This window comes from Peromyscus californicus, unplaced genomic scaffold (genome assembly GCF_007827085.1).
Source record: "Peromyscus californicus insignis strain IS unplaced genomic scaffold, ASM782708v3 Scaffold_8__1_contigs__length_139910024, whole genome shotgun sequence".
Classification (NCBI taxonomy): domain Eukaryota; kingdom Metazoa; phylum Chordata; class Mammalia; order Rodentia; family Cricetidae; genus Peromyscus; species Peromyscus californicus.
In genome coordinates this window covers 54,591,600-54,618,286 of record NW_026294606.1, presented here as the reverse complement: position 1 = coordinate 54,618,286, position 26,687 = coordinate 54,591,600, and the positions used below count along the sequence as shown (strand labels likewise).

The 26,687-nt window shown below is 43.7% G+C and overlaps 1 protein-coding gene across 3 annotated transcripts in view; it reads right to left on the bottom strand.

The window, feature by feature from the left end:
• Pfkp (phosphofructokinase, platelet) overlaps positions 1 to 26,687 on the bottom strand; it is a 65,337-nt gene that overhangs the window by 23,485 nt on the left and 15,165 nt on the right. For all 3 annotated transcript variants that reach the window (XM_052729341.1, XM_052729342.1, XM_052729343.1), the window contains 11 exons: positions 16,036 to 16,113; positions 13,138 to 13,327; positions 11,431 to 11,596; positions 10,002 to 10,046; positions 9,670 to 9,778; positions 4,905 to 5,000; positions 3,152 to 3,244; positions 2,467 to 2,592; positions 841 to 905; positions 527 to 596; positions 143 to 289 (listed from right to left, as the gene is read on the bottom strand). In XM_052729341.1, the coding sequence (XP_052585301.1) occupies positions 143 to 289; positions 527 to 596; positions 841 to 905; positions 2,467 to 2,592; positions 3,152 to 3,244; positions 4,905 to 5,000; positions 9,670 to 9,778; positions 10,002 to 10,046; positions 11,431 to 11,596; positions 13,138 to 13,327; positions 16,036 to 16,113 (1,185 nt within the window). The remainder of the gene's footprint in view (positions 1 to 142; positions 290 to 526; positions 597 to 840; positions 906 to 2,466; positions 2,593 to 3,151; positions 3,245 to 4,904; positions 5,001 to 9,669; positions 9,779 to 10,001; positions 10,047 to 11,430; positions 11,597 to 13,137; positions 13,328 to 16,035; positions 16,114 to 26,687) is intronic.

Here is a 26,687-nt window from a genome sequence, read left to right as displayed (position 1 = left end):
CCTAAGCAGACCTTTACCCTCAGCTCAGTTACTGGTACGGTCACACCACCATAGAGTCCTGAAGTAGTAGGTGCTGTCGGAAGTCTGGGCTCCCCATGTGTGATAATATTCTCACTTCCACAGGGACTCCTGGGAGACTCACATTGCCTTTGGCGAAGCCATCAAAGCCATCATAGACTGCAAACATCCTGTGGCCATCTGCAATCCCGACTCGGACAGCAGAGCGCACGGCTGCGTTCATCCCAGCTGCGGGAGCCCCTACATTGATGACAGCCACATTGCAATTGCTCTGAAACACAGAACAGGAAACTGCTGAGTTACCAGATGAGTGCAAGCTCCCATTTGCTGCACACTTATAAGGGGCCATACTGTGCCACATCTGGCAGGAGGTGGCCATGTTATGATTAAGGTCACAATGGAGAGGTGAAGACAGGTTTCCAGGGATCCACATTAAGAGGGATATGGGGTAAAAAGGTTCCTAGGCCACTCAAAAGACTGGGGTCATTGCTGGAAGCTAACTACCTACCTTGGTGATCTGGTCATCAGGCAACCTAATGGCAAGACGCTTATAGATCTTCAGGTTTCCTTCAAAACTCCTAAAGAAAAATGATAATTTAGTTTTAATTTAATATGGATTTGTGCACATGAATGCCCATGGAGATCAGAAGAGTGCATCTGATTCTCCTGGAGCTGGAAACCTGATCTTAGGTTGTTCCCTAAACTGCTGACCCATCTCTTCAGCCCAAATTCTTTCAAAATTTTTGTATTGAAACTAAGAACAGTCTCAATGACCAAACAAGGACCTAAATTTCTAGTAGAGTTTTATTCACAATAACTCACCTCCCTCGGAGCTGTACGGCTTCTTTAAATCTCCTCTCATCCATTGCCTTTTGTACATCCTGGGTCTTTAAAAAAGGTAATAAAGAATTAATCAGGCCTCTGATGCTCTATGGCTGAACCTCCACAGTCTAACCCCACTGGCTTGTTAACGGCCCCCAAATTGACAGCTGACATGGTAGTGCCCATCCGTGAGGTTAGAGCCCCAAAGAAAAGGAGGTGACTCCTGCTGCTCATGGCCACAGAGTCAGAAAGACTGAGTTCCACACAGGCAAAGTTCATAGAAATAGGTCTTTTAGGAGAGGACCTGATTAATCCTCAGTTCAGCTCAGCTAAGGAAAAAGAGAACACTGCTAGCTCATGGCCCCACTGAGGACTGCAGGTCTCCAGGATAGCTCCCAGGTGGCTGAGGAGGACAGAGGGCCGAAGGCAGCCTCAGGACAGAGAGCTCAGGGCTGAGTACCCGGACTGCCTCACTTAACTGCCGACTCTCAACAAGTGGCTCTCTCTGGCTGTTTCTTAATGAAACTAAAATAATGTGATTATTTGACTATCAGGAGAGTTACAAGCAATTCACTGTCCGAAGTGAATACAGACACGGGGTGAGCAATAAACTCCCAAGAAATGTAACAACGTAACACATATGGTTCATACAGTTTCTGAAACTTCTTTTGTCCTTCCATCCCCAAGGATACATAGGAACACACACACACACACACACACACACACACACACACACACACACATCTTTTTGTATATGCAAACATGCACACATAGACACACATCACCACTCATATGTATATATACTGTCTTTCTTCATCCCTATTGGCTTCTGGGAATTAAGTAAAGGTTAGTTTCAACAAGTTCCTTCTCTCTCTCTCTCTCTGTGTCTCTCTCTCTCTCTCTCTGTCTCTCTCTCTCTCTCTCTGTATGTGTGTGTGTGTGTGTGTGTGTCTGTGTTTCTGTATTATAAAAGGCATATATGTCAGGGTCGTTCAAAAGCCTAAATATTGTAACATTTCATGAAAAAATTTTGGAAAAATGAAAAGTAATAGCATCTACCCAACAACTGATTTGAAAAGCACAATCCATTTTTTTCCTTCTTGTATCAGTAGACACACCTGAAAGAGTGGCCCTATCTCACCTTTCCTGGAATCTGTCCCAAGGTCATATCACAGATCAGAATGGCCTCAGGAACAAAAGGACAGAAAACAAAACTGGAGGAACTTAGGCATGTCACACCTACAGCACCGACTCCTGACAGGATCACTTTCCCACACTCATCCTGCTGCTCACACACAGGAGCTATGTGGACCATTTGTGACTGTAGGTGGCAACAGTCACCGACTCTTTACCAGTTCTCGGTGGAGAGGACTCATCCTTACGAGAGATGACCACTAGAAGTGCCTCATGGGTGGCGACCGAAAAGGAGCAAGAGATGGAGAAGCTTTTACACACTACACAGTGACGGAGGAAGCCTGCTGCCATCATCCACTGGGCAGATCATTCTGCCCTCCAAAGGTCACTTGACCCAGCGCTCAACTGAATCTGAAGCAGACCAGCTTGAAGCACCCACTGTTCCTGTAGGTGGCCATCCAATGTCCAAGCCCACCCAGTAGCTGAGCTCACCATTTGCACACATTCCATCAGAGGCAGGCGCACAGCATGGTTTCCCCTCAGTGATACCACACAGGCCGGGGTCTCAGGAGTAGCCTCCAGCAAGGCTAAGACAGCCTCCACCCCCATGCGGCTGGCCTGCAAATGATAATCACAATCGCTAAAGTTAGTGAGTCCTTCATCCTATGCTCAGGAGGCACTGTCTGCGTGCACAGACAGAGACCACCCCAAGGTTCACTTTCTGCCTGCTTTCTATGCTGTGAAACAATAACTCAGTCAGGGCTTTACCCTGCTTCTGTCTTGCTTGTCTCTATTCATCTCTGTAACAATAATTCCAGTAAGAACTACCAGGTAATACTAAAAACTTAGGGTTTGGACTCAGGATGCCTGCTGTCCTCTTGCGTTAGTTTCTGGAAGCTTACACTTGGGATACCGAATTCCTACATTCTGGGTTTTATTCTCCTGGCACCCATGCCTTCCCTCAGTAGGCATACTGACTTCCCACGTCAGCTGTGACCTCAGCCCAGGAAATTATCCTACGTCAATAAGTCTCAAAGGACCTTGAAATAAGGACATGGGCCACTATCGTCTCAAGGGATGAGGCTGCTGGTCAGCCTCCACAATAATAAACTAGTACTTCTAAATTTCTTTCAAGGAGGCCTCATGAAAATGTCCAGTACTTTCCATCCCCACTTACCAAAATCCTGTCAAATGCAGAAGGGGTCCCTCCTCGTTGCACATGTCCAAGAATAGTCACCCGGGTGTCAAAGCCCAGCTGCTTCACCACAAGCTGTGGAGAAGGATGGCCATCAGAAAACAGAGAGCAAAACAGACCTCACTTTGACCATATCAAGCTAAGTGAGGGCACAGGGTGTTGGCACCGAGACAAAGGTGCTCGACTTGGTCTTCAGACATGAATGTTAAAACTGATTATTACTCTACTTCTCCTTGCAGGAACAGCTATACACAATTCTGAAATTTGTTTTTCCAAATAATGCTTTCACTGTAAAGAAAATCTTTTCGATGTTGCTGACGTTTGTTTGTTTTGATTTGGTTTGGGTTACTGGAAACTGTACATAGGCCAGGTTGGCCTTGAACTTAACAATCCTCCTGCCTCAGCATCCTGAGTTTGAGGGTTACGGACAAGACTTACCACAGTCAGACTACTAAAATTAAAATCTTTATCTCCTAGCAAGCAGATAAAATAAGTAACACCGACTTCTCTACAAAAATGCTGTTTCAAGTAGCTGTATTTAAAGCATTATTTCTATTACAAGCATTTCCCTGGACAGTGTACAGCTCTTCTGAGAAGAGAGTAACCCAGGCAGTTCAGCCCCATACTAACAGCAGCGCTGGCTGGTGACCTATTTATCCCCTGTGTATAAAAAAGAGCCACCTTTATCCATATATTCACACTTCTTGGTCCAGTACTGCTGGAGTTCATCTTAATTTCATTTCAGTGGGAACAAACCCCACTGCCCTGCTTTGATAGAGAGCCATCAGTAAACACCATTGAAGATCTTTCCCTGGCACCTGGTGATGGTTTAGTGCTGAGGTGCAGATCTACTACCGGAGTCAATGAGAAGCGAGCTCGGCTCACTGAATAACCATAACTCAACAATGATAAAAACAGCTTGCAGGGCTGGGGGTGTGGTTCGATGGTAAAGCACTTGCCAGGCACAGGAGCTCCTGGGTTCCAGTCCTCACAAAAAAACAGTAAGTGAGGCATAATATGGTGGTCACACCTGTAATTCTGACATTTGGGAAGAGGATGCAAGAGGATGGTCAGTTTGAGTCTAGCACGGCTACTTAGCAAGAATTTTTAAAAAATAAAAGAAAAAGGAAGGAAAAAAAACCAAACTTGTAAAACCAGATTAGTAATGCCTGTGGGCCCTGACTCAGGGCTGAAACAACACAGCCTAGCTTGTGGTTCCTCACTGACTCTGAGATGCTAGTGAAGGAGTCAAAGTCCTGTAGAGATGAGTGAGCACCAGTCTGAAGAAGTAGCAGAGCAGCAGCCAGTCGGACCCTGCCCTTCCTCAGGGACATGAGGAATCAGTGACTCATAGCCAACTAGGCAGTTTGATTGGTGAGGGAATCAGACACCTTGTCTATTGTTCCAGAGAAGCCCCTGGACCCTACTGGCTGCCAAGTATGGTATGGCTCCTTACCTTCAGTGCAACATCTGCTTAGCAGCTGGTCCTTTCTAACGCAAGAACATGCTTATCCACTCAACTGTCTCTCTCTATTGTTAGAGAAGTTATTTATGGTGCCATTAGGACTACTGAGTCATGAGACAAGAAATGCTGGCTGTCTAGAGCTCTTAAGCTTCATGCTCCCCATGCTATGAAAGTTGAGTTAATATTCTAAATCTAAGTCCTGTCAATCATGCTGACACGCTTATGTCCAGCCTGACAGCAGCGCAAAGGTGAGGCATCACACAAGCTTACCTCCTTGATTTTCTCAGAGGTGATTGGTTTATTTTGGGTATCGATTGCTCCTTCAGCCACAATGATAATATTCAGCCTCTTTTTCCGAGCACGGTTCTAAGGAAACAGAAAATTCGAACTCCTAAAATTTATAATCTGTTTTTCATGGTAGTAAACCCAGAGAAATGTGTCCCAAATGGAAATGGCTTTTTTCCAGGTAGAAACCATTGCCTAACTTGAGGATTTCTCAGTAACCCCCTAAGTAGGTGAAAGGTGCCTTTGCGAGGGCTGAGGGAGTTAGTAGTCTAGATGACATTACAAATACACATGAGAACTTGACCCCAGTTAGCCCTGGGTTAAGGTGGGATATATGGACATGTTCATTGATAGTGATCCCCACAACAGTAAGCAAACACAGGCTGGGCTCTCCCAGTTTTCCCTGTCCCAAATCATGTTTTCCGCCCCCTCTATGCTTGAGCCTTTCCCCATCTCCCCATGGACCGTCCTAAACTTACTCTTGTGAAGCCAACAATTCTCCTCAATCACAGGCATGGGGAGCTGACAGGTGGGTCACAGATAAGAAAACAGGAGAGGATACTGGAATATCACAAGGCTCATGCATTGAGTGCTTGTCCCCAGCCCATGGAACTATTGGATGAGAATATAAGAGATGGAGCCTAGTGAAAGAAGGCTAGGTAATTGGTAGAGAGTGTGTGTGTGTGTGTGTATGGGGGGGTGGGGTGGATTATGACTCCATCCCCACGTGTGGTTGTCTGAATGTAATTAGGCCCCATAAGCTCATAAGGAGGAGTACTATTAGGAGGTGTGGCCTTGTTGAAGTCAGTGTAGCCTTGTTGGAAGAAGTGTGTCACTGTGGGGACAGAGTTTGAGGTCTATGAAGATACATTTAGTTCAGTTCACTTCCTTTGCCTGCAGATCAAAACGTAGGACTCTCAGCTCCTTCTCCAGCACCATGTCTGCCTCCATGATGCATGTCCTACCATGATGATAACGGACTGAACTTCTGAAATGTAAGCCACCCCAATTAAGTGTTTTCCTTTATAAGAGTTGCCTTGGTCATGGTATCTCTTCACAGCAATAGAACCCTAACTAAGACAATACTACTCCTTTTCCTCTTTCTTTTCTTTTGGCCACTATGATGTAAACAGACCTCTTCTGTCCTGTAACCCTGACATGATTCATGATATGATCACATGGTTGATGTGGCATCAACCAATCATGGGCCAATGCCTCCAAGACCATGGGCCAAAATAAATGTTTCCCTTTACAGTTGATTTAGCTCAGATGTTTACCACAGTAACAGAAATCTAACAGATACTGAGACAAACAGTTACCCTTATTTGCCATTTCATATACTCTGGGACCCTGTCTTATATATTCATACTCTGGGACCTGTCTTATATACGCACACTCTGGTACCCTGTCTTATGTACTTATACTCCGGTACACTGTCTTATATCTTCACACTCTAGGACTCTGTCTTATGTACTTACACTCTGGTACACTCTCTTATGTATTCACATTCTGGGATCCTGTCTTATATATTCACATTCTGGGACCCTGTCTTATGTACTTATACTCTGGTATGCTGTTTTATGTACTCACATTCTGGGACCTTGTCTTACATTAGCTCACAAGGTCACTTAAGGCTAAAATAAACCTAAGTGTGCACAGAAACTATATCATGGTGTGGGTTATCTCATTCTCAATGTATTTGCTTTCTATAAAGTGCCAAACAAAATATGCTTCCTTATAAAAGGTCAGTGATAATGTGTGGGGCCCTGGCCATGCCTGAAGGTAGGGAATCAATTAATACACCTATGTGGATCAGAGGGATGTGGCATCAAAGATTTTGTTCTTGGTTATGACTGCTATGAAATGTGCCAGGCTTTGAACAATGTGCTGATAAGAAACATTTTCTTGCCGGGCAGTGGTGGCGCACGCCTTTAATCCCAGCACTCGGGAGGCAGAGCCAAGCAGATCTCTGTGAGTTTGAGGCCAGCCTGGACTACCAAGTGAGTTCCAGGAAAGGCGCAAAGCTACACAGAGAAACCCTGTCTCGAAAAAAAAAAAAAAAAAAAGAAACATTTTCTTTAAAGTATAAAGGTAGGAGTACAGGGTAATTACCTTAGCAATGCCTGAAAGAGTATTGGAAGGACAATTCCCATAAATATGGGATGGCTAAATAGGTGTGCTTCAGCCACAAAACACAATATTCTGAAGTGGCTAAAAGACAGTGGAATCTGTGGCCTGTAGAAATAGCTCTTTTGGTGAAATACTAACCTTAAAAGCACAAGGACATAAATTTGATTCCCAGAGCATTTTTTTGTTTTGTTTTGTTTTTTAAAAAAAAAAATGCTGGGGAAGTAATGGGACAAACTTGTAACTCTAGAGCTGGGAAAGTGGAGACAGAAGGTAGATCCCTGGGATTCGCCAATTAGAGATTGTCTCCAAAAGAGAAAACAGGAAGACAGTGTCTGACGAACAGGACCCAAAAGGCATTTTCTTGATTGCTATTTGAGGTAGGAGGTCTATGCCTACTGTGGGCCATGACATCCCTTACATCCCTGGGGCTGGCCTACATAGAAACATAGCTGAATATGATCCAGAGGAAGCAAGCCAGTAAGCCAGAGACCTCTGCAATCTCTGCTTCTGTTCCTGCCTCCAGGTTCCTGCCTTGAGCTTCTGCCCTAACTTGTCTAGATGATGGACTGTAAACTAAAGTAAACCCTTCTCTCTCCAAGTTCATTTTGGTCCAGTGTTTTATCACAACAGAGAAACAAACTACAATATCTTCATACGCATGTGTACCTGCACACACATGAACATACATGTGTGGGGAATGCAAATACAAACAATGGAATCCTCTGTATATTCAAGTAGGAAAATAGGCATCATGCCACTACAACTTAATGAGTGCCTCCATGTTTGGTATCTAGACTGAATTTATTGATCCACTGACTTTCACAAAATCACTAGGAATTAATTAAGGAATGTAATTTTACACATAAGGGAGGAGCACCTTTGGACATGGAAAGGTGAGTTTATTTGATCAAAGCCATCCTAATAGTGGTACACCCAATAGCCAGGCCAAGGGATTCTGAAACCTGAAAACCTCTTTTACATTTTACACTTAAATACATGTTGTGGAAATTGTTTCTCAGGCTAAGCAATCTTCTAAAATATTGGGTAAACTTCTTGAAGTATTATATTGGTGACCCATAAAAACAAATGACAGATACAAAGATATCAAATATTTCTGTCCTAACTCAACCAAAACTTGGGGGATGGAAGGCGATGTATTCTGGTCTTATCGTATTTGAAAGCACAGTGTATGAGGTCTAGAATCCAAGCAGGTTTTTAGATGGGATTCCATGAAGAAATTTTCTTTAAATCTAAAGTGAGTATCTAGAAACTGAAGGACCAGTCCAACCACATAGACTGACTGCATACTTCCTGTCAGCTAGGCCCCAACAGTCTTCCCTATATTTGAATCATTGCCCATGGATCTGTGGCCTGTGACAATTCACTGTGCAATCAGGCTTCAGGCAAGTCAGGAAGAAGACATGAGGAGACCAGATATGCCTTCTAAAGAGGTAGAGACCACTGAGGTGATGTCCTGTGTGGTGGCAATCCTGTCTTTGGGTCACACAAAAGTGCCAATAAGTGGGCATACCTCTCATCTCATGGGGACAGGTATGGATAACCTGTCTTAATTAGGCATCTAAGGATACTGCTAATGTCCCCCAGATCAGACAAGACCAAAGCAAAGGAACACCCCCTCCCAGTGGCAATGGCTGCACTTTGGCCATCCACTATAGGTGGCTTATTTCAAGTTATGGATGCTTGATTTTTCTTACCACGATATAACTTTAATCAGTAGCTTTCCACATAAGTTTTTATTTTAGCAAAACCTATTTGGTTCATGTCTTGAATTATTATCCTCCTTTGAGATCGTTACTCGAAAGCAACATTTTATTGCCCACACATGCACGGCGTTTTCCAAGCAGTACTTATGTGCTTGCTGACCATAAATAAAACTGGTCTGTGATATAATGCTTACATAATTTTCTTGTACAACAGTGATAACATTGCTTCAAAAATAAGGGACAGAAGAGTTACGTACTTGTTAATATCTCTGCCCTGAAAGCTATGCATGACAATAAAGAGGCCTCCCACACTGTTTATATTGGGCCTTCATACAGGGATATCTGCCCTCCCCTAATAAGCAACTGTACTTTGAAAGACAACGTACAACAAACTCTTGACAGGGGGAGAGAGGAACGTGGATCAAAAGAGTTAGGAACTAGAAGAACCTAAAAATCCCCACACATGGAGGAAAGAAAAGTCAGGACATTCACCCCATATTGGGGGGTGGGCATGAGGAGGGCAGGATTTAAAACTAGAGAGTCTAACACATGTCTGAGGTCAACGATGAGGAAATCTTGAACAGCAAACAGGAGTTTTCTCTGTAACTCTGACTTCATTTTACCACCATGATTTCATCTCATGGTGCGAGAGCCACCTAGAAACACAACTACTGCTTTGAATGAGAGACAATCAACGGTTCCAGCTGTTTCTCCATGGCAACGTCGGAAAGAGAACTGCACAGGACACAGCCTACGCAGGCAGAGCCTTGGCAACGGGCTTGACCTCGTTTTACGAGCAGCAAGTTGTCAAGTGTTTAAAGAAGTCATCCAAATTGGCCACCCTACAAGGCCTTGTGGATCCTTACTCGAAGCAACCCATCCAGACTCCCAATTACCTCTGATAGTTTGAAGCACATGTTTTCCTCCCAACCTTCCTCGGGTGGAGACTCCGGAAGGAACACCCAGTCCGCACCACAAGCCAAGGCGCTCACCAAGGCCAAGTAACTATGTGGGGAAAAGAATAATTAATACACTGGCAGGAAAAAGCCTGCTTGCAAAGCTAGTGTGCCACCCACACTTGGAGACAACCTTGGGCCGCTCTAGTCCTTGATATCCTGCAGGAGATTTTCCCTCTGTGACTGCCCTCTGTTTCAATGCATGGTGAGGAGCACTCACATAGATGCCGCTAGGGTTTGTACCAACCAGGATGGTGTCTGCAGATACCTACCCACAATGTCTCCCCATCACCTCCAGGACGAAGGTCCTCTGGTGGCTGGAAAAGAGGTAAAGGGTACGTGTTACCACTCACAGCAAGAAAAGTATACTTACAGTCGAGAGAAAGAGACAGAGAGACAGAGAGAGACAGAGACAGAGAGAATATCTGCTTCTCAACTATGGCTGGCACCAAGCTTCCAAAAGCTGACTCATTTTCTACAAAAAGTAAGCTCAGGGTTAGGGATTTAGCTCAGTGGTAGAGCGCTTGCCTAGCAAGCACAAGGCCCTGGGTTCGGTCCTCAGCTCTGGAAAAAAAAAAAAAGCAAGCTCTACTGCAAGGAGTAATGAGGCTGCTATAACTGCATTTTGGGGAGGAGTTTGTTCTTTGAAACACGCTCTTCACAGTGACCTTGAACTCTCTGTAAAGCCAAGGGTGGGTAACCTTGAGCTTCTGATCCTTCTGTCTCCACATCCAAGATGCTAGGATTATAGGCATATGGCAGGACCCCCAGCTTGTGTGGTACTGGAAATCAAACCTAGGGCTTCCTGCATGCTAGGCAAACACTCCATGAACCACATCACATCCTCAGGACTGCTTCAAGTCACATACTTTATATCCATCACTTGTTCCCTAAGACTTCTCTACACTTTTAAGGTGCTCTCCTGTGCCCTTTTCTAAAAAGCATCACCATGAACTAAGTTGGATACTTCTTAAAACCATGGGTTGGCCAGGTTCATATCTGTAATCTCGGAACTGGAGAGGCTATGAAGTTGGGAGTTTAAATCCAATCTGGCAAAGCCATAGGCTGGCTATATCCATGTAATCACATGAACATGAATGTTACAAACCAGCTCCATCAACACATAATGACGATCTTTCCTTCAATGGAAAAACCCAATTGTTCTGAGCCATCCTTCCTGTCCTGAAGAGATGATGTGGTTTTCCAGTGTCACAGAGTTCAGAGGACAGAGGGCAGCTGAGAACCAGACAGACACATAAAGGAATCCATGAGGTCCCAGCCTCCCTCGATAATGCTTGTTCCAATCTCCTAAGCCTCAAGCAACCTGAAGGCGCTTGTCTGACTTACAACATCACATGATTTTCATGAAAATGCTTCCAGGAACTCCAAGATGCTCTAGAACGTTGTTGGTGATGCCTCCTTGTGGGTCTACATCACTGCAGATGAACGGCTAATGATCTACTCACAGTCCATCTGGACCTTAGAATCCTAAAATCGACACTATAATGGCTCACTACACTAACAAGTGTGCCAAACTCACTAAATCACTCTCTCTTTTTTTTTATTATTCCACAAGAAGACCCTTGGGAGTGGAGGGCTTTAGATAATTATTGTTTCTTTCTGTTTTCTAGTTTCTCTTCCATAAGCACACTTAGAATAATCCTAACATGGTAACCGACTAATTTCTGTAAGTCCTTTTACCTCTGGGCAGTGGTCATGATGGCATCAACAACTTCAATAATTCGGTGCAGAGCTGAATCTGTACCGATGGTCATGTCTGTGCCACAGAAGTCATTGTCAATGGAGCCCACCATGCCCACAACGTTGAGGTAGGAGTGCTTCTGCACTGCATCTTTATCGATCTCCCCTGCAGTGGAGACAAGAAACACAATTTATAGCCAGGAAGAGCTGCCACGTCTCCTTGTGCCCCACCAGATGTGAAAGACAATGGCCATGGCATCCCCTAAGCTCCAGTTTTTATGAATTTCCTCCGAACTATACACAGCCTGAATCAACATACCAGGTGAAGACAGAAGGAACTGCCCAAAATATAAATTGGCACTGGACATTAAACAAGAACCCTGAATTATAAAAAAAAAAATAATAAAAATAAATCCAAAGCTTTCAATTTAAAATAAAAACTTAAATTTTTCTTAGCAATGGCTTTGGACAATAATGACTTTCAATAAGGACACATCATAATTTCATAGTTAAGTACTTTAGAATCTTATGGTCACCTTGATATAGGCTTCTTAAAGATGCCCATGGAACTAGTTAGTAGGTGTACAGCTAGCTCACCAAGATAAACACATCTGTCAGGTAGTTCTACACAGATGAAATTAGAATAGTGTAGGGGTGAGGTGAGGGGGTGTTCCTAGGCTTTTACCTGTGGCCACCAATGGGCTGGTGAATGTAAAGATAGAGTAAGGCCTCTCTGCTCTATTTCCTGATTAGAGTTTGTTTGTTTTTGAGACAGGGTTTCTCTGTATAGCTTTGGCTATTCTGGAACTAGCTCTGTAGACCAGGCTGGCCTCGGACTCACAGCAACGTATTTTTGAAGTTTTTTTGGGTTTTGAGGACATATGCTTTATCACAAGCTTCCAATTTTCATCAAGTTGCATCACGTGTGTTTGAGCAACATACTCTTGTTAGTTATACTTGATAAAGAATTGGAATTATATAATACCAGCTTTAAAGAGACAGAGACAGCGATTCATATAGAGTTCTCAGACATCCATTCCTAAGTAACAGCCAAAGCAATTCAAAATTCAAAATAAAAAATGAGTAAAAGCAGATCAACATCTTCTAATAAAACTCTTGTAACAACATAAGTTTGGAAACATCCCAGCATAGCAGGAGGAATACAGTATGATGGCTGGAAGTGTGGACATTAGCATCCAAGGGCCCAGTATGTACCCAGACCACGGTCACAGTAGCTTGGCATAGAAAATGGGGGTGTATATGATTACTGTCATAAAGAGTCCATAGGCCTAGCACACAGTGGGGCTTATTGTTATTACTGCTTCTATTTGAGGTACAGATTTAAATCCTGTGTACCAAATCCTGAAATAAAACCACAGACAGTTTTGCTCCAGCTGAAAATGAAATGGGACTGGTTGTGGTGATGCACACCTTTACTCCCAGCACTTAGAAGGCAGGTATCATGTGCATCTGTCCCTGAGATTTTTAAGATTTCAAAAACTAAAATTAAGTGAAAATTTAAAATTCGCTCAAAAGTATGTATGCTCATGGCAATTATAAATAAAATAGCTCCTTTTTCATCCCCCTCAAAGAAGGCATAATGTATGACTTCACAGGCTCCTGAAAAGCAGATGGGGAAACGTGAAGCAGGCAACTCAAAGAAAGGCAGTAATAGGAGTGGAAACTGAAACGGAAACGGAAACGCACCATTCTTAGCCAGCTCTTCCAAAAGTCCGTTCCACTCCTTCCGGAAGATGTTGGCTCCCGTGAGACTTCCGTCCCCACCGATCACGCACAGGTTGGTGATGCCCAAACGCACCAAGTTACAGGCAGCTTTCAGACGCCCTTCCCGGCTGCGAAAGGCTTGGCAACGGGCACTGCCGATGATTGTCCCACCCTGGAGAGGACATAAAGCATGCTCACTGCTGGGAAGTCAGATCAGCACAGGCATGGATTGACTGACTCTACGTGTAGAACATTCCACACGTTTTCCTCATTTTCATCTCTTCAATCAGTCTACTGTCAAAGTCTGAGTTCCTCACTTCAGTTCCTCTCTGGAAATCCATGAAGAAACACACTAGCCTGATGTCCTTGACAGACGAATGGACATCAACCTTCAGCTGAATGGACAGACAGAGCAAGTGTCTACAGGGTTACCACAGCCTCCCAGCTGGTTTGGGTCAAAGTTGTCCCTATATGGTATGAACTGGACCAGGTACACACAGAGGGAAAAAGATGTGTCAGCAACCCACGGGACATCAGTCATTACCTGAAGAACAAAACTGTCTTGTCTCCTGATGGTGACCTGGCTCTCTTAAGAGTCAGGTCAATAAACCAAAGGAATATGAAAGGTGTGCGGTTTCCACCATTTCATTTAAAGTTCTAGTCCCGGAGTGGCTATCCTCCTGGAGGTCAGGGCTATATTCAAGAATGAGAGTTAGAGCCGGGAGGTGGTGGCACATGCCTTTTACCCCAGCACTTAGGAGGCAGAGCCAAGGCGGATCTCTGTGAGTTCGAGGCCAGCCCGGTCTACAGAGCGAGATCCAGGACAGGCACTAAAACTACACAGAGAAACTCTATCTCAAAAAAAAAAAAAAAAAAAGAGTAAGAGTTAATCTGTGCCTCTCAACAAACCTGCCATTCACAATGACAAGTGCAATTTCCTATTTTGCTGTCTCTATCACAACAGCAGAATGAGAATGTTCTGTGTTGGTAATGAGCTACTCTTGAAAGCATTACTCTGCCTAATTATGGATGGGCCAAAATATCCTTCACTCTCTTTCCGGGTATGTAGCAAAGCCAAGAAAATTCCAAGTGTAATCTCAGCGTCTTGGACATTTGTTAAAGTGCACACCCCCTTAGCACCTTCAGAGTGAATTTGCCAATTTTATTTATATTAAAAAAAGTACTCAAAGCTGAGCAGTGGTGGAGCATGCCTTTAATCCCAGCACTGGGCAGACAAAGGCAGGCGGATCTCTGTGAGTTCAAGGCCATTCTGGTCTACAAAGCGAGTTCCAGGTCAGGCTCCAAAGCTACACAGAGAAACCTTGTCTCGAAAACAACAACAGCAACAATAAAAAAGTACTCAAGCTAGACATGGTGGTGCATGCCTTTAGTCCCAGGACTCAGGAAGCAGAGGCAGGAGGATTTTTCAGTTCCAGTACAGCCTGGAGTCTACAGAGCAAGTTCTAGGACAGCCAAGACTACACAGAGAAACCCTGTCTCAAAAAAAAAAAAAGGACTCAAGATGAGTCAGAGATTAATTCTTAGGTTTTAGAAGCTCAAGCCACAAATAAAGAGCTTCTTATAGTCTTTTCTTTGTACATCATCTCTTTATTTCTCAACTAATTTGGACCCTTTCTTAAGCCAAAATGTTCCAGGAATGTATGAGGCGTAAGTTCTCTGGACAGATTTCTTTTAAATTCAAAGCAGGCAACTGTTTTGCCTGAAGTAGCAATTACTTCTTCCTTGTGCACAACACAGAAATTAGCTGTGTCTGCTTCAAGCTAGAGCAGGGATGAAGTGTCCCTGTTAAATCCACAGCCCTAGGGGCTGCCAGGCAGAATCTTTCCCCTGCTTTGTTTTACTCGGTGCCAAGGGATAAGTAAAAACCCAGTGGGCACAGAGATTTGCCAATGAGCACATGGCAAACCGAAGTAACCTCTACATTCCTCTGCTCTTAAAAAAAATAAATTGCCAGAAGTAACACAATGAACAGTAGCAGAGGCTGAGACATACAAGTTTGTATTGGAAAGATACTTCCTGAGTTAAGGTCATGTTGGTATTTTTAAGACTTAATAAAAGGGCCTGGAAGATGACTCAGTGCTTAAGACTACTTGATGTGTAATCATGAGGACCAGAGTTCAGATTCCAGCCCCCATGTAAAAAGCCAGGTATTCCACAAATGGCTGAAACTCCAACTCCATGAGGCCCAACATCATTTTCTGGCTTTTCTGTGCACAGGTGCACACATATGCACATACACTCACATAGGCACACACACACACACACATAAAGTAAAAAAATAATTAATTGACCCATATTGTAGATTGAATGTGACGTATACCCCACAGGCAGCTGCGGTTGAACCCTTGGTCCTCAAGTAATGATGTTTGGGAAGAATTGTGGCTACTTTGAGACTGGGCTGAAGTCCAAGTGGGTTGCTGGGGTGATCTTTGAAGGTGATAAGCACCTCAGCTTCTGGCCCCAGCTCTCTGTTTTTTATCAGCTAAGGTGTGAGAAGCCATGAAGAATCTCCCTCTGTTACAAGCTCAGCCACAAGCTTCCTGCCACCACAGACTGAACTGCTGGGCTTCTCATCCACCTTGCTCTCCTGACATTAAGGACTATATTCACTGAATCACAAACCAAATCAATCCTCCCTCCGTTTCAGTCAGTCAGATATTTGTCAGAGACAAGAAAAACAGTAAGCAATGGGTGTTTTCTGTCCTCATAATTAGTTTAAAACAATAAACTAGTTATAGTTTATAATTAGCTAGCTGGGATGGGAACTCACTTTAGAATTTTCTGAAGCTTGAGCATAAAATGTTTCAAACTAAAATAGTGACTTGAATATAGAGGAACGAAGAGCAACGTGGCACCTACCACTTGTAGAATGCTGGAGACACTCTCCCACGTGGCTTCCACAATATTGGAGCCTCCATCCACCATGCCTTGGTAACCCTGGATGAGAAAAAATAAACATCTATTTTAAAAGATGCTGGGCTTTACATTAATAGACCCGCAACTTATACAAACTAGAAACACAAGCAGCAATGAATCTAGTTTTCAAAGTGACTCTTAGAAGACAGTGCGATGCAAGTGTTGGCTAAGAGTAGAACCATGATTAAAAAACAAAGAAAAACTCTTCCAAAATCCATTTCTACAAAGCCTGGAAGGGAAGGAAATGAACAAGTAGAACAGTGGCCTGGGGGCATGAGGGGTCCGTGTGTCAGATCCTAGTCCCCACTATGATGAAATGCATTCAACCTAGAATGCCAGTGTCTTCATCCAAATTCACAAGCTCAGAAGAGTCAGAAAGCAAAGAGTGAAAGGTGCAGCCAGAGTGACAGCCATAACTCAGGAGCACTCTCAAAAGACCAGGACACAGAGTCACACTCACTGGACTTTGACACAATGTAGCATGAGGACGGGCCAAGCTCCCACACAAAGGCCCATTGCAATAAGATCTGACATTCAATGGTAGGGTAAATAAGAGGCACAAGGAGAGAAGATGGTCACAGCTTGCACACTGAGGAAGAGAACAAGCTGGAGGTCAAAAAGCATCCTGAGTGGACAGCCTTGTCTTTTTCCCAATTTTAGTGGAATTGTTTTGAGTCTCTCCATTTAATTTTTTTTTTCTTTGTGGTTTTTCGAGACAGGGTTTCTGTGTAGCTTTGTACCTTTCCTAGAAGTCACCCTGTAGCCCAGGCTCGCCTTGAACTCACAGAGATCCATCTGGTTCTGCCTCCCAAGTGCTGGGATTAAAGGCATGCACCACCACCGCCCAGTGTCATTTAATTTGATGTTGGCTGTAGGCTTGCTGTATATTGTCTTTATTATGTTTAGGTATGTCCCTTGTATCCCTGATCTCTCCAAGAGTTTTATCATGAAGGGATGTTGAATTTATCAAAGGCTTTTTCAGAGTCTAATGAGATGATCATGTGTGTGTGTTTTTTTTATTTCAGTTTATTTATATGGTGGATTACATTGACTGATTTTCATATGTTGGTCCATCCCTGCATCTATGGGATGAGGCCTACTTGATCATGGTGGATGATCTTTTTTGATACACTCTTGGATTTGGTTTGCAAGAAATTTTGCATCTATGCTCACAGGGAAATTGGTCTGCAATTCTCTTTCTTTGTTGAGTCTTTGTGTGGTTTGAGTATCAGGGTAATTGTGACCTCATAAGATGAATTTGGCAATGCTTCTTCTGAAATAGTTGGAGGTCAAAAAGTGCCCTGAGACTGTCTCAGAGCTGGATTCAGGTAAACCTTTTGTAGTATCACTGTCCACAGTATTCCTGCAGCATCCACAATTACAGAACTGCTCCCCACTCAGCCACTACAGGCTGTTCTACTATTTAATTATGCCACACAGTGAACAGAAATGTTCCCTTTCCTCTTATTCTTGTAATTTAAATGTTTGGTTTTGGCCTTGAATTTATTGTGCAGCCTCGAACTTCTGACGATTCTGCCTCCAGCTCCCAAGTACTGGGGTTACAAGTGTGCACTGCACTGGCACACCCAGTTTTATTTGGTGCTCCGGACTGAATTCAGGGCTTCCTATGTGCTAGTCCAGCCCTAAATACTGAGTTGCTACTTTAAAATTTGTTTGTTTTTTACAAAGAATGTTGCTACTTAGAAAACAAGGACAATGCTCTACAAGTCTTAACACATTTAAAGGTGCTTGGCAATAATAATTTAAATATTTTGCATAATCTAGATCTGTATGATGAAGGAAGCAGTTTAAAAAAATGAGAAGAGAATGACTCAATTACTATCGCATTGAAAGCTTCCACTCCACTGTACACGTGGTAACTTGCTAGGAAATGACTCATTCTTCCGTTTGCAAAGTCACTGTGCTCACATCCTATCAGAAAAATAACTGCCACCTGCAGCTTTAAGCTGCTTTTACTAAGAGGAAGAGATTACCAAATAAGGAGAACTAAGTTTACTCTAATTTATTATTGTGTAGAAAGTGAGATCTTTTTTTCCCCCTATTGAAACAGAAACTTATTTTAATGTAGCCAAACAATTTTCCAAAATTCCATTTTGTCTCTGCCTTCAAAGCCAGTTTTATGACTCACCAAAGAAAAGCAAATCATTGAACCTTTTAAAATCGTACTAAGTTCTTTTTTTTTTTCTTCGAGACAGGGTTTCTCTGTGTAGCTTTGTGCCTTTCCTGGCACTCAACCTGTAGTAGACCAGGCTGGCCTCGAACTCACAGAGATCCACCTGGCTCTGCCTTCCGAGGGCTGGGATTAAAGGCGTGCTCCACCACCGCCCAGCTCGTACTAAGTTCTTAACCAAAGAAATGCTACCAGCTGTGTTTACTCTCCTTCAGAGGACAATCCTAAGAGACCCCTGGCTGGCTCTATCAGACCCATCCTCCACCAGAATTTCTCTTATCAGGTCATTCACTCCCATGAAAACACAGGTCATAGGCTCTGATTTATACTGAACAGCGCCACACTGGTCATCAACTGATTCTGAAGGAATGCATTGCTATATTTAGGGAACCTTGTGGCCACTATGTTTAGTCACGTGTTGACTCCACCATAAACAAAGTAAGACCCAGCCCACTCATAGGTAGTTTTCAAAGTGATCTCTTTTTTTTTTTTCAAAATTAAAGGGCCATATGAAAAAATTACCATCTCATATTAAACCAAGCCTTTTCCTTTCTTAGTCTTGTTAGATGGATCTATGGGCAGTTTCTACTCATCTGCAGGGTGCTGTCTCAATGTGAATCCCCAAATTTCTCTGCTAAAAAAATGCCTGAGGGCAGGCATGTTGAGAGGCTCTGAATGGCTATCTAGTTTTATATTCATACATTTATATTAGTAAAAACCATTGACCAAAACTAGCTGCTCACAAAAAAAAGAGACAACAAAAGTCCTCTATGTCCATGGTTTTTTCTTCCTTCCTTCCTTCTTTCCTTCCTTCCTTCCTTCCTTCTTTCCTTTTCAGTTTTCAAGACAGGGTTTCTTTGTGTAGTCTTGCTGTCACAGAACTAGCTCTGGCCTCCAACTCACAGAGATCCGTCTGCCTCTGCCTCCCAAGTGCTGGGATTAAAGGTGTGTGCCACCACCACCCAGAATTTTTCTAAGATTTTGTTCTATTTGGGGGTGGGGGGGGGGCGTGTGTGTGTGTGTGTGTGTGTGTGTGTGTGTGTGTGTGTGTGTGTGTATGTGTGTGTGTGATGTGTGTATAGGTACTCTTAGAAGCAGAAGAGGGCATCAGATCCCCTGCAGCTGGAGTTAAAAACAGTTGCGAGCCTACTGAAGTAAGTGCTAGGAACTGAACTGAAGCCCTCTGTGATAGTAGCAAGCACCGTGTGGATTATTTTTATTTAAATATATATTAAATTTTAATTTAATAATTTTCCTCCTTCTCATTCCTCTAACCCTTCCATGCATCCCTCTATTTGTATATACATATGTGTGCATGTCTATGAATATATATATTCCTAAATACATAAATATAACCTGCTCAGCCTCTACATTACTAGTGTGTATATGATTTCAATAGACATGCTAACACAAAAGAGAGAAATCTAATAGGGCCTCAACCCTACACAAAGAACTATAGGCAACCAAGGAATTCTGAGAGAAGTCTTCCCCAGGGAAGAGCCTCGAAACTGGTTATCTAATACCATGTGGTCAGCCCTGAAATCAGATACATACAAGCAAGTACTGGGCCTTCTCTCTAGCCCCACCCCACTTTTTTCCCAAGACAAGATCTCACTCTGCAGTGCAGACTCGTCTGGAGGCCAAGTTCGCCTTGAATTCAAAGGAATCCTGTTCAGCTTCCTGACCTCAGATTCATGGAATCCTGTTTCAGCTTCCTGATCGATGGAATTACAGGCATGAATCACCATGCCAGGGTCCCCAGTGATTTTTCAAAGTCAGGCCCTTGGCTTGACTTTGCCCACACAAAGGGCCCATGCAGAACCTGAGAGTGTAGAGTGTTTCCTTCTCCGACCTGGAGGGCTCTGATCTGTCTCTCTCCCAAGGCTCTGAACTAAAGTGAAGAACTTCACAGTCATCACATAAAAAATGTTCTCAGTGGCTTAATTACTTCATGGAAAATTCCTGTGGAGGAAGAAGCCATAGAACTTGTCCTTGGTAAGGCTGGGTCAGCTTGAAAATAGGTTGGAACATGGCAAGCCATTGTGTAGTCCTGTACCTGGAGCGTGAGCAAACCGCTAATACACTGACTTGATTTATTTAGTTCTCTGGCATTATTAGATTTCTTTAAGCCAAAGCTAACAGTGCACAATTTCATCAACACTGTAAACCTAACAGCCACAGCAGGAAGGAGGCAGGTCAGCCTTCCTCCAGGATAACAGTCAAATCTATGTGGGTGATTATGACACCGGTGTCCTCAGTGGGCACTCACTCAGCCTCACTGTGGCTGCCATGGTGACAGTGAAGATGGCAGCAGTGGGCAGAGAGAGTCCACTCTGTTGTAATTTGACAATGTTGTGTGTTTAGACTGTCTGAAACCATGTCATGACGACAGCTGTAGGGATTACCAGGTCAAAAATGGCATATAAATTTAGTGTAAGACCTAGCATAGTTTTAGCATTGAACAGAAAACAGTACTCACACCTGCAGTTATTTTCATTACCCACGACATATCCTAGCCAGTTCCAGTGAAAAAGGCAGGCACTGACCATATGAATTGGCCTTTCATAAATCAGCGTAAGTTAACCTGTGCAGTTAAGAGTCACGCTTGTTAGTACAAGGGCTGGGCCTGACAGAGTGTGCTGGTGAACAGCCTGCAGGAGATAGCATGTGGTGATGCCACACAGCTCCACCCTCAAACGCCACTGCTCTTAGGTTTAGGCAGATTTAGTGCTTAACTAGTTTGGGTACTAAGGAAGTTCAAATGCCCACAAACGGTTATGTTAAAAATCCTAGTGACATGCTTGAATGAAATATGGATAGCATTGCTTGAATTCTGAAACACTGAGAGGGGAAGGGGAAGCCAGCAGCAGAACAGGAGGAGTGGCACTTGATGACAACGAGCAACCAAGAGATGTTGAAAAACATCAGCACTGATACGTGACCGGTTGTCAAGTTCAGGAATCTCACCAGCTGGCTTTGTCCATGCATTGCAAGCGCTTAAGTATTACCCGGATTAAAGCACCAGACAAGTGCTCACAATCAGGATAAGAAGAGCAGAGGCTAGACAAGTGTTTCATGGGGTCACCGCTTAGCATCTCTCACTTTAAACATCAGAAGTTGGGAGTGCATTCTTTCAGGCAATAAGAGTCATCATTCTTCCAGCAAAGGGAAGAGTGGGGAGGAGTATGTATCAGGAAGGAAAAAATGGTGACAGTCCACTAGTTAGCATAAAATCTTTCCTTTCATTTCTTTGGCTTTTATCTATTTTACTTTTTCCTTAGGGGACAGTCTCCTGCAGCCCAGAATGGCCTGGAACTTAGAGGATGCCCTTAGGCTCCTGTTATTCCTGCCTCCAGCTCCTGAGTGCCCGGATCACAGGGACTCTTCTTCCAAGTTTTCTGTGCTGGGGACCAAAGGCAAGGCTTCCCGTACTCTACCACCTGTGCCGCATTCCTCAGCCCCAAACTGCCTTGCCTTTACTGGGATAGTAAGTCAGGCTCTGGAGCTCCGGGCCGGAAACAAGAGAAGCCAAAACGACAGGCTAATCACTCAAGTTCAAGATGCGAAGCCAGTCTGGTGTAAACCAGAAATAGACACGTCAACTGGAGGTGACGAGGACAGCAGAGACCCTCATACCTCTGGAGCCACCGGGAAGGTGACAAAGGTCACCATTTGGGTAGATCTGTGAGGACATGACAGATTCAGCTCTCCTCTATCTTATTCTTTACATCAAACACATTTAGAATTTGGAACAAAAATTTTAGAATAGCAAGAAGATTAGCTGCCCAAAAGGTAAGAATTCTCCTGGCCTTTGTTCACAGTATGGACTGAGAAAAGAGCTTGGACAGCATTTATAAATGGCTGCCCATGTACAATATCAAACTGTTAAATCCTTCATCTAAAGACAAAAGACATTTAGGTTACCTTTTTTGTAAAGATCTCTAAGAATGATTCTTTAAAAGTCTGCAGGAAACCTTCAACAATAGGATATTAAACCCACATAATAAACTAAAAGCAGTGAGAAGCCTGTCTTGATGCTCCCAGGTTAATTTCACTTTTTCCTATCCTGGGTTGGAGCCACCTAATCCAGGGCAGCCTGCTCTGTACAGGATCTTTCCTATACAGTATTTTTAGCCTTGTCTTATCACTACTGAGGAGCTCTGGCCTTCTGTGGGCTGTTAAGGAAAGAACCCAGCTTAAGAGCAATTAAAACAAATGGGGGAAAGAAAGTAATGAACAATCAGCTCATTACTCAGGAAAAAACTGGGTTAACCCACCAACCCTTCCCATCTCCCCTGGAATGGAGCCCAAGGGCTCCACATGCATCACACGTAGGCCTGACCCAGATCTGCAGGCTTGCAAGTAGCAGCTAGACAAAACAGCTTAGCCCAAGCAGGCACCAGGCTTTTGCCAGAAATACGAGAGTTTTCAGGTTCATACATTCTCACATATTTTCAGAAGAGATGGGGGAGGGGAAAAGAGGAGCAAGAAGATGAGGATGAAGATGGAGGAGTAGAATGGAGGGGGAACAGAAGAGGAGATGGTAAAGGAGGAGGAGAAGAACCCATTATTAATTCATACCATCCCCGTTTAACTGTTCTAATCTGCTGATGCTGGTAACATTGAAAGTTCTAGGCAAACTGAGAAAGTGGAGTATACATGAACAAACACGTTGGGATGAATCACTAAATGATGCTTAAAAACGTAATTCCAAGCACCTTTTAAATTTAAATCAAATAGGTTTGAGAATAATGAGAGGGACTGTGCCACCAGGGAACAGTGCCACTTGGAGGCAGTCTTGACTGCCATGATTATGGGGAGGAGGTGCCTCTGGCATCCAGTGGGTAGAGGCAGAATGCTTCTGAAAATTCTGTAATGGACAGGTTGCCCATTCCCCACCCCTGATATCCCATTCCAAACACCACAGTGCTGAGTGAGGTTAATAAAGAAGACTCAATATTAGACAACTCATGATTCCCAGAAGGTCTGGGAGTACATCAGTTCAGTCACATGCCTCAGTTCTGTGCCTGGCCACAAACCAATGGAGTCAAAGGCGAGCGTGTCTTCTTGTCCTGCAACCAGCCAGCAAATAGCACCTTTGTGGTTAGTGCTCACAACTCTTCCACACATTTTCTACCAGTGAGGGAAAGAGACAGAAGATTTCTGTTTTTTTCCTTCCCTTTCTTATTTTTTTTCTCTTGACCCCTCATGCCCCATTCTTTGTCTTTTAGGAGTTTTGAAGCATGATCTTATGTAGCCCAGGCCAGCCTGGAACTAACTTGGTAATCAAAGATGACTCTGAACTCCTGATGCTTTCCTGACTCCATCATACCCAGCACAAATATTACTCCCATGGGTCAAATGAGGACACAAGGCCAAAGGGTGACTCATCCAGTCCCAGGCACTGGGCCACTTGCTAAAGATCCACAGTCCCATACCTAACCACAGGAAGAGATATGCTACGATTCTAAAGCTTTGCATTTATTTTCAAAGGCCATGTGGATATGACTGTAAATGTGAACTGAGGTAATTTGGAGCTCAGTGGAGGCCATTGCTGTAGATGTCAGTTTCTGTATAGAAAGGTACAGCACCTCACACCAAGTAGACTGAGTCAGGATTATACTCAGGCTCATTCCAGGCCATCAGGGCTTTGCTGTCAAGCAAGTGAGGTAAAAGCTTAAAGATTTCCTGATCTTTTTTGGATTTTAAAATTACAGAAGCAGAAGTTTTACGTCTAGAGCAGATGATGACATTTTCAATTGATTCAACTCAGGTAATACTTATTACTTCTGAAGAAAGAATCTTACACATGTCCCTAGTCCTACAGCAGCATTGGCCTCCCTCTCATACTGAGGCTTCCAGCTCCTTAGAATGAACATCTACTCATTTCCCCCAACTCACCAGCCAGACGGAGCCTATGAGTGTATGAGCCAATCTAATAAACCCTGTCTTATAATTACATATTGTTGGTTCTGTTTCTCTAGAAAACTCTAAAAACAATAGTGTAGAGAATAAATCTGGTTAACCCCAAATGAAAGATCAAAAGTCTTTCATTGTAGGCCCCTAAGATGTTCTCCCTATCAGCTCTTTAATTTTTAAATGTGCAGAGTCTGGTAGACACAGGTCTGGAGATAGCTAAATATCAGCAGAACCCAGACAGGCAATCACAAGACAGGATGCAAAAGAACAAAGTACAGATACACAAGACTCACAACTGTATACACGGAGCATCTGAAAAAGCACTAAGGGTTTACCAGTTTCTAGCAAAGGTTAAACCCTCACACAGCCAACACAACTTCCCCAACTAACTTCTAGTCTCTTCCCCAACTAACAGCATTCAAAACAGAGTTGGCTCTCCATGGAACAGTGGGTTTCTCAATATTGTTTGACCTGACATTTGGGGCCCACTGATACTTCAAGGTTGAGGGCTGCCTTGTCTGGTTTAAAAGGTGTTAGACAGAATCCTGTTTTACCATCTGGATGCCAGAACAATCCTCCCTCTAACAATGAGATCATCAAATATGTCTTCAAGCAATGGCAAATGTCCTTGGGTCTAAGTCACCTCCACTAGGCTTGGGGGTCACACAGGGCTGAGCTCTCTCTAGCTCTGCAAAGGGCATAGAGAACACCAACCATTTGGGGGAGGATTCAGTTTGACTAGGAAATAACAGACTTAACTTCCGTCCTAACCTCATACACCCTCCAGAGCCACCAGCAAGATCAAAGCAGTGACTCATGGGGAACTTTCTACTTTCTCAGGTGCTCAGCTGCATGCAGCAAGAGCAGAGGACACTAGCACTGTGGCCTGTGTGCATATCACATGGGCTCCTGGGGGGATGTTCTGTAGACTCTAAGTCACTAGCAAATTTGAAACCGCTGCTAATTTTAACAGGAAACCACATCTGGCACTGCTCCACCCCAGAGAGCTCATGAACACATTTGCTAATTAGGAAGTGCTCTCAGGCCAGAATGCACAGTTCTCTCTCAAGGCTTGAGGCAGGAGAGAGGAGCAAAGAGGTCGGGGAAAGGGGGAGAGAATCCACCTCTGTGTTCACATGCAAGCTCTGAAACAGAACAAAAAGAACAACACAAAAGTCCAGGTGAAATGTTATGGTGACACTGGAAGCCCAGTGGCCCAATGGGTAAGTCAATGGCCTCCCTCCAGAGACCCTAACACACAAATGTAAACGCTAAGGGAGGCAGGAAGAGGAGCAAGAGGGCTCACGCTCTGGGTGGCATGGATCCTAGTCTGTGCTTACACCTCACAGAGCAGAACCAGGAATGGCAGCAGTCAGGTTCAGAGCCCAGGCATGGAAATTCACAAGGAGAATTTGACCTTCACATGCTCCACACAGTAAATGATAAAATGGTCTGAATGGACTAAGGGTTAGAACCATGGTTTTCAAACTGCCCAAATGTAATAAAGAAATATCACACAACCACAGATTTTGAAAAGCAAATTAAAACACAAGGATCAGGAAAACCTTTCCCAGGCAAATGATAAATACATGACCAAAGGAATAACAGGTGCAACCATTTCACAAAAAGGAAGATGTTTTAGTAAATACCAGTATGGTAGTTTGACCGTAAATGGCCCTCATAATCTCATAGGGAGTGGCACCATTAGGAGGTGTGGCCTAGTAGAAGTAGGGGTGGCCTTGTTGAAGTAAGTGTGTCACTGTGGGGGTGGGCTTTGAGTACTCAAGATACTGCCCAGTTTCACAGTCTATTTCCTGTTGCCTACATATCAAGACACAGCCAGCACCACTTCTGCCTGCACACCGCCATGCTCCCCGCCATGATGAAAATGGACTGAAGAGTTGCCTTGATCATGGTATCTCTTCACAACAATAGAAACCCTAACTAAGACAACCAGCATTCAGACACCTGTCTGCAAGGATCTGATGTAGCCATCTCTGGGGTGGTTAGGGTTGAGAGTTAGGGTCAGAGGGCTTTCAGAAAATGCTTCTTCAGTCAGAGGTATCCATCACAATGGTCATGACATTTAACTGATTGGTGCCGTTTTCTACAGATCAAAGTATTGACTCAAAACACAGCATTTTAAATAGCAATATAGACCTGGAAGTAGGTTCTAGGACCATTCCCCTGTTTCTGCCTCCAACCATGTCATAGGACTAATGGAATTACAGATGCTTATGGCCACAGTGGCTTCTGTGGATTCACAGTTGGGTCCTGATGCTTCTATAGAAAGTTCTTACCCCAAGAGCCATCTTCTCAGCCCTAAAGTGATCATTTAGAAAACAATTCTTTTCCATTTTTAGCTACATTTTATGAATTTAAAAACAAAATGATTTCCCTCGTACTTCTGAAAATAAAGTGGCGCAGTATATACTGCTTCCTTCTTCACGTACTACAGATTTCCTAACCTGCCAGGACCTCAACA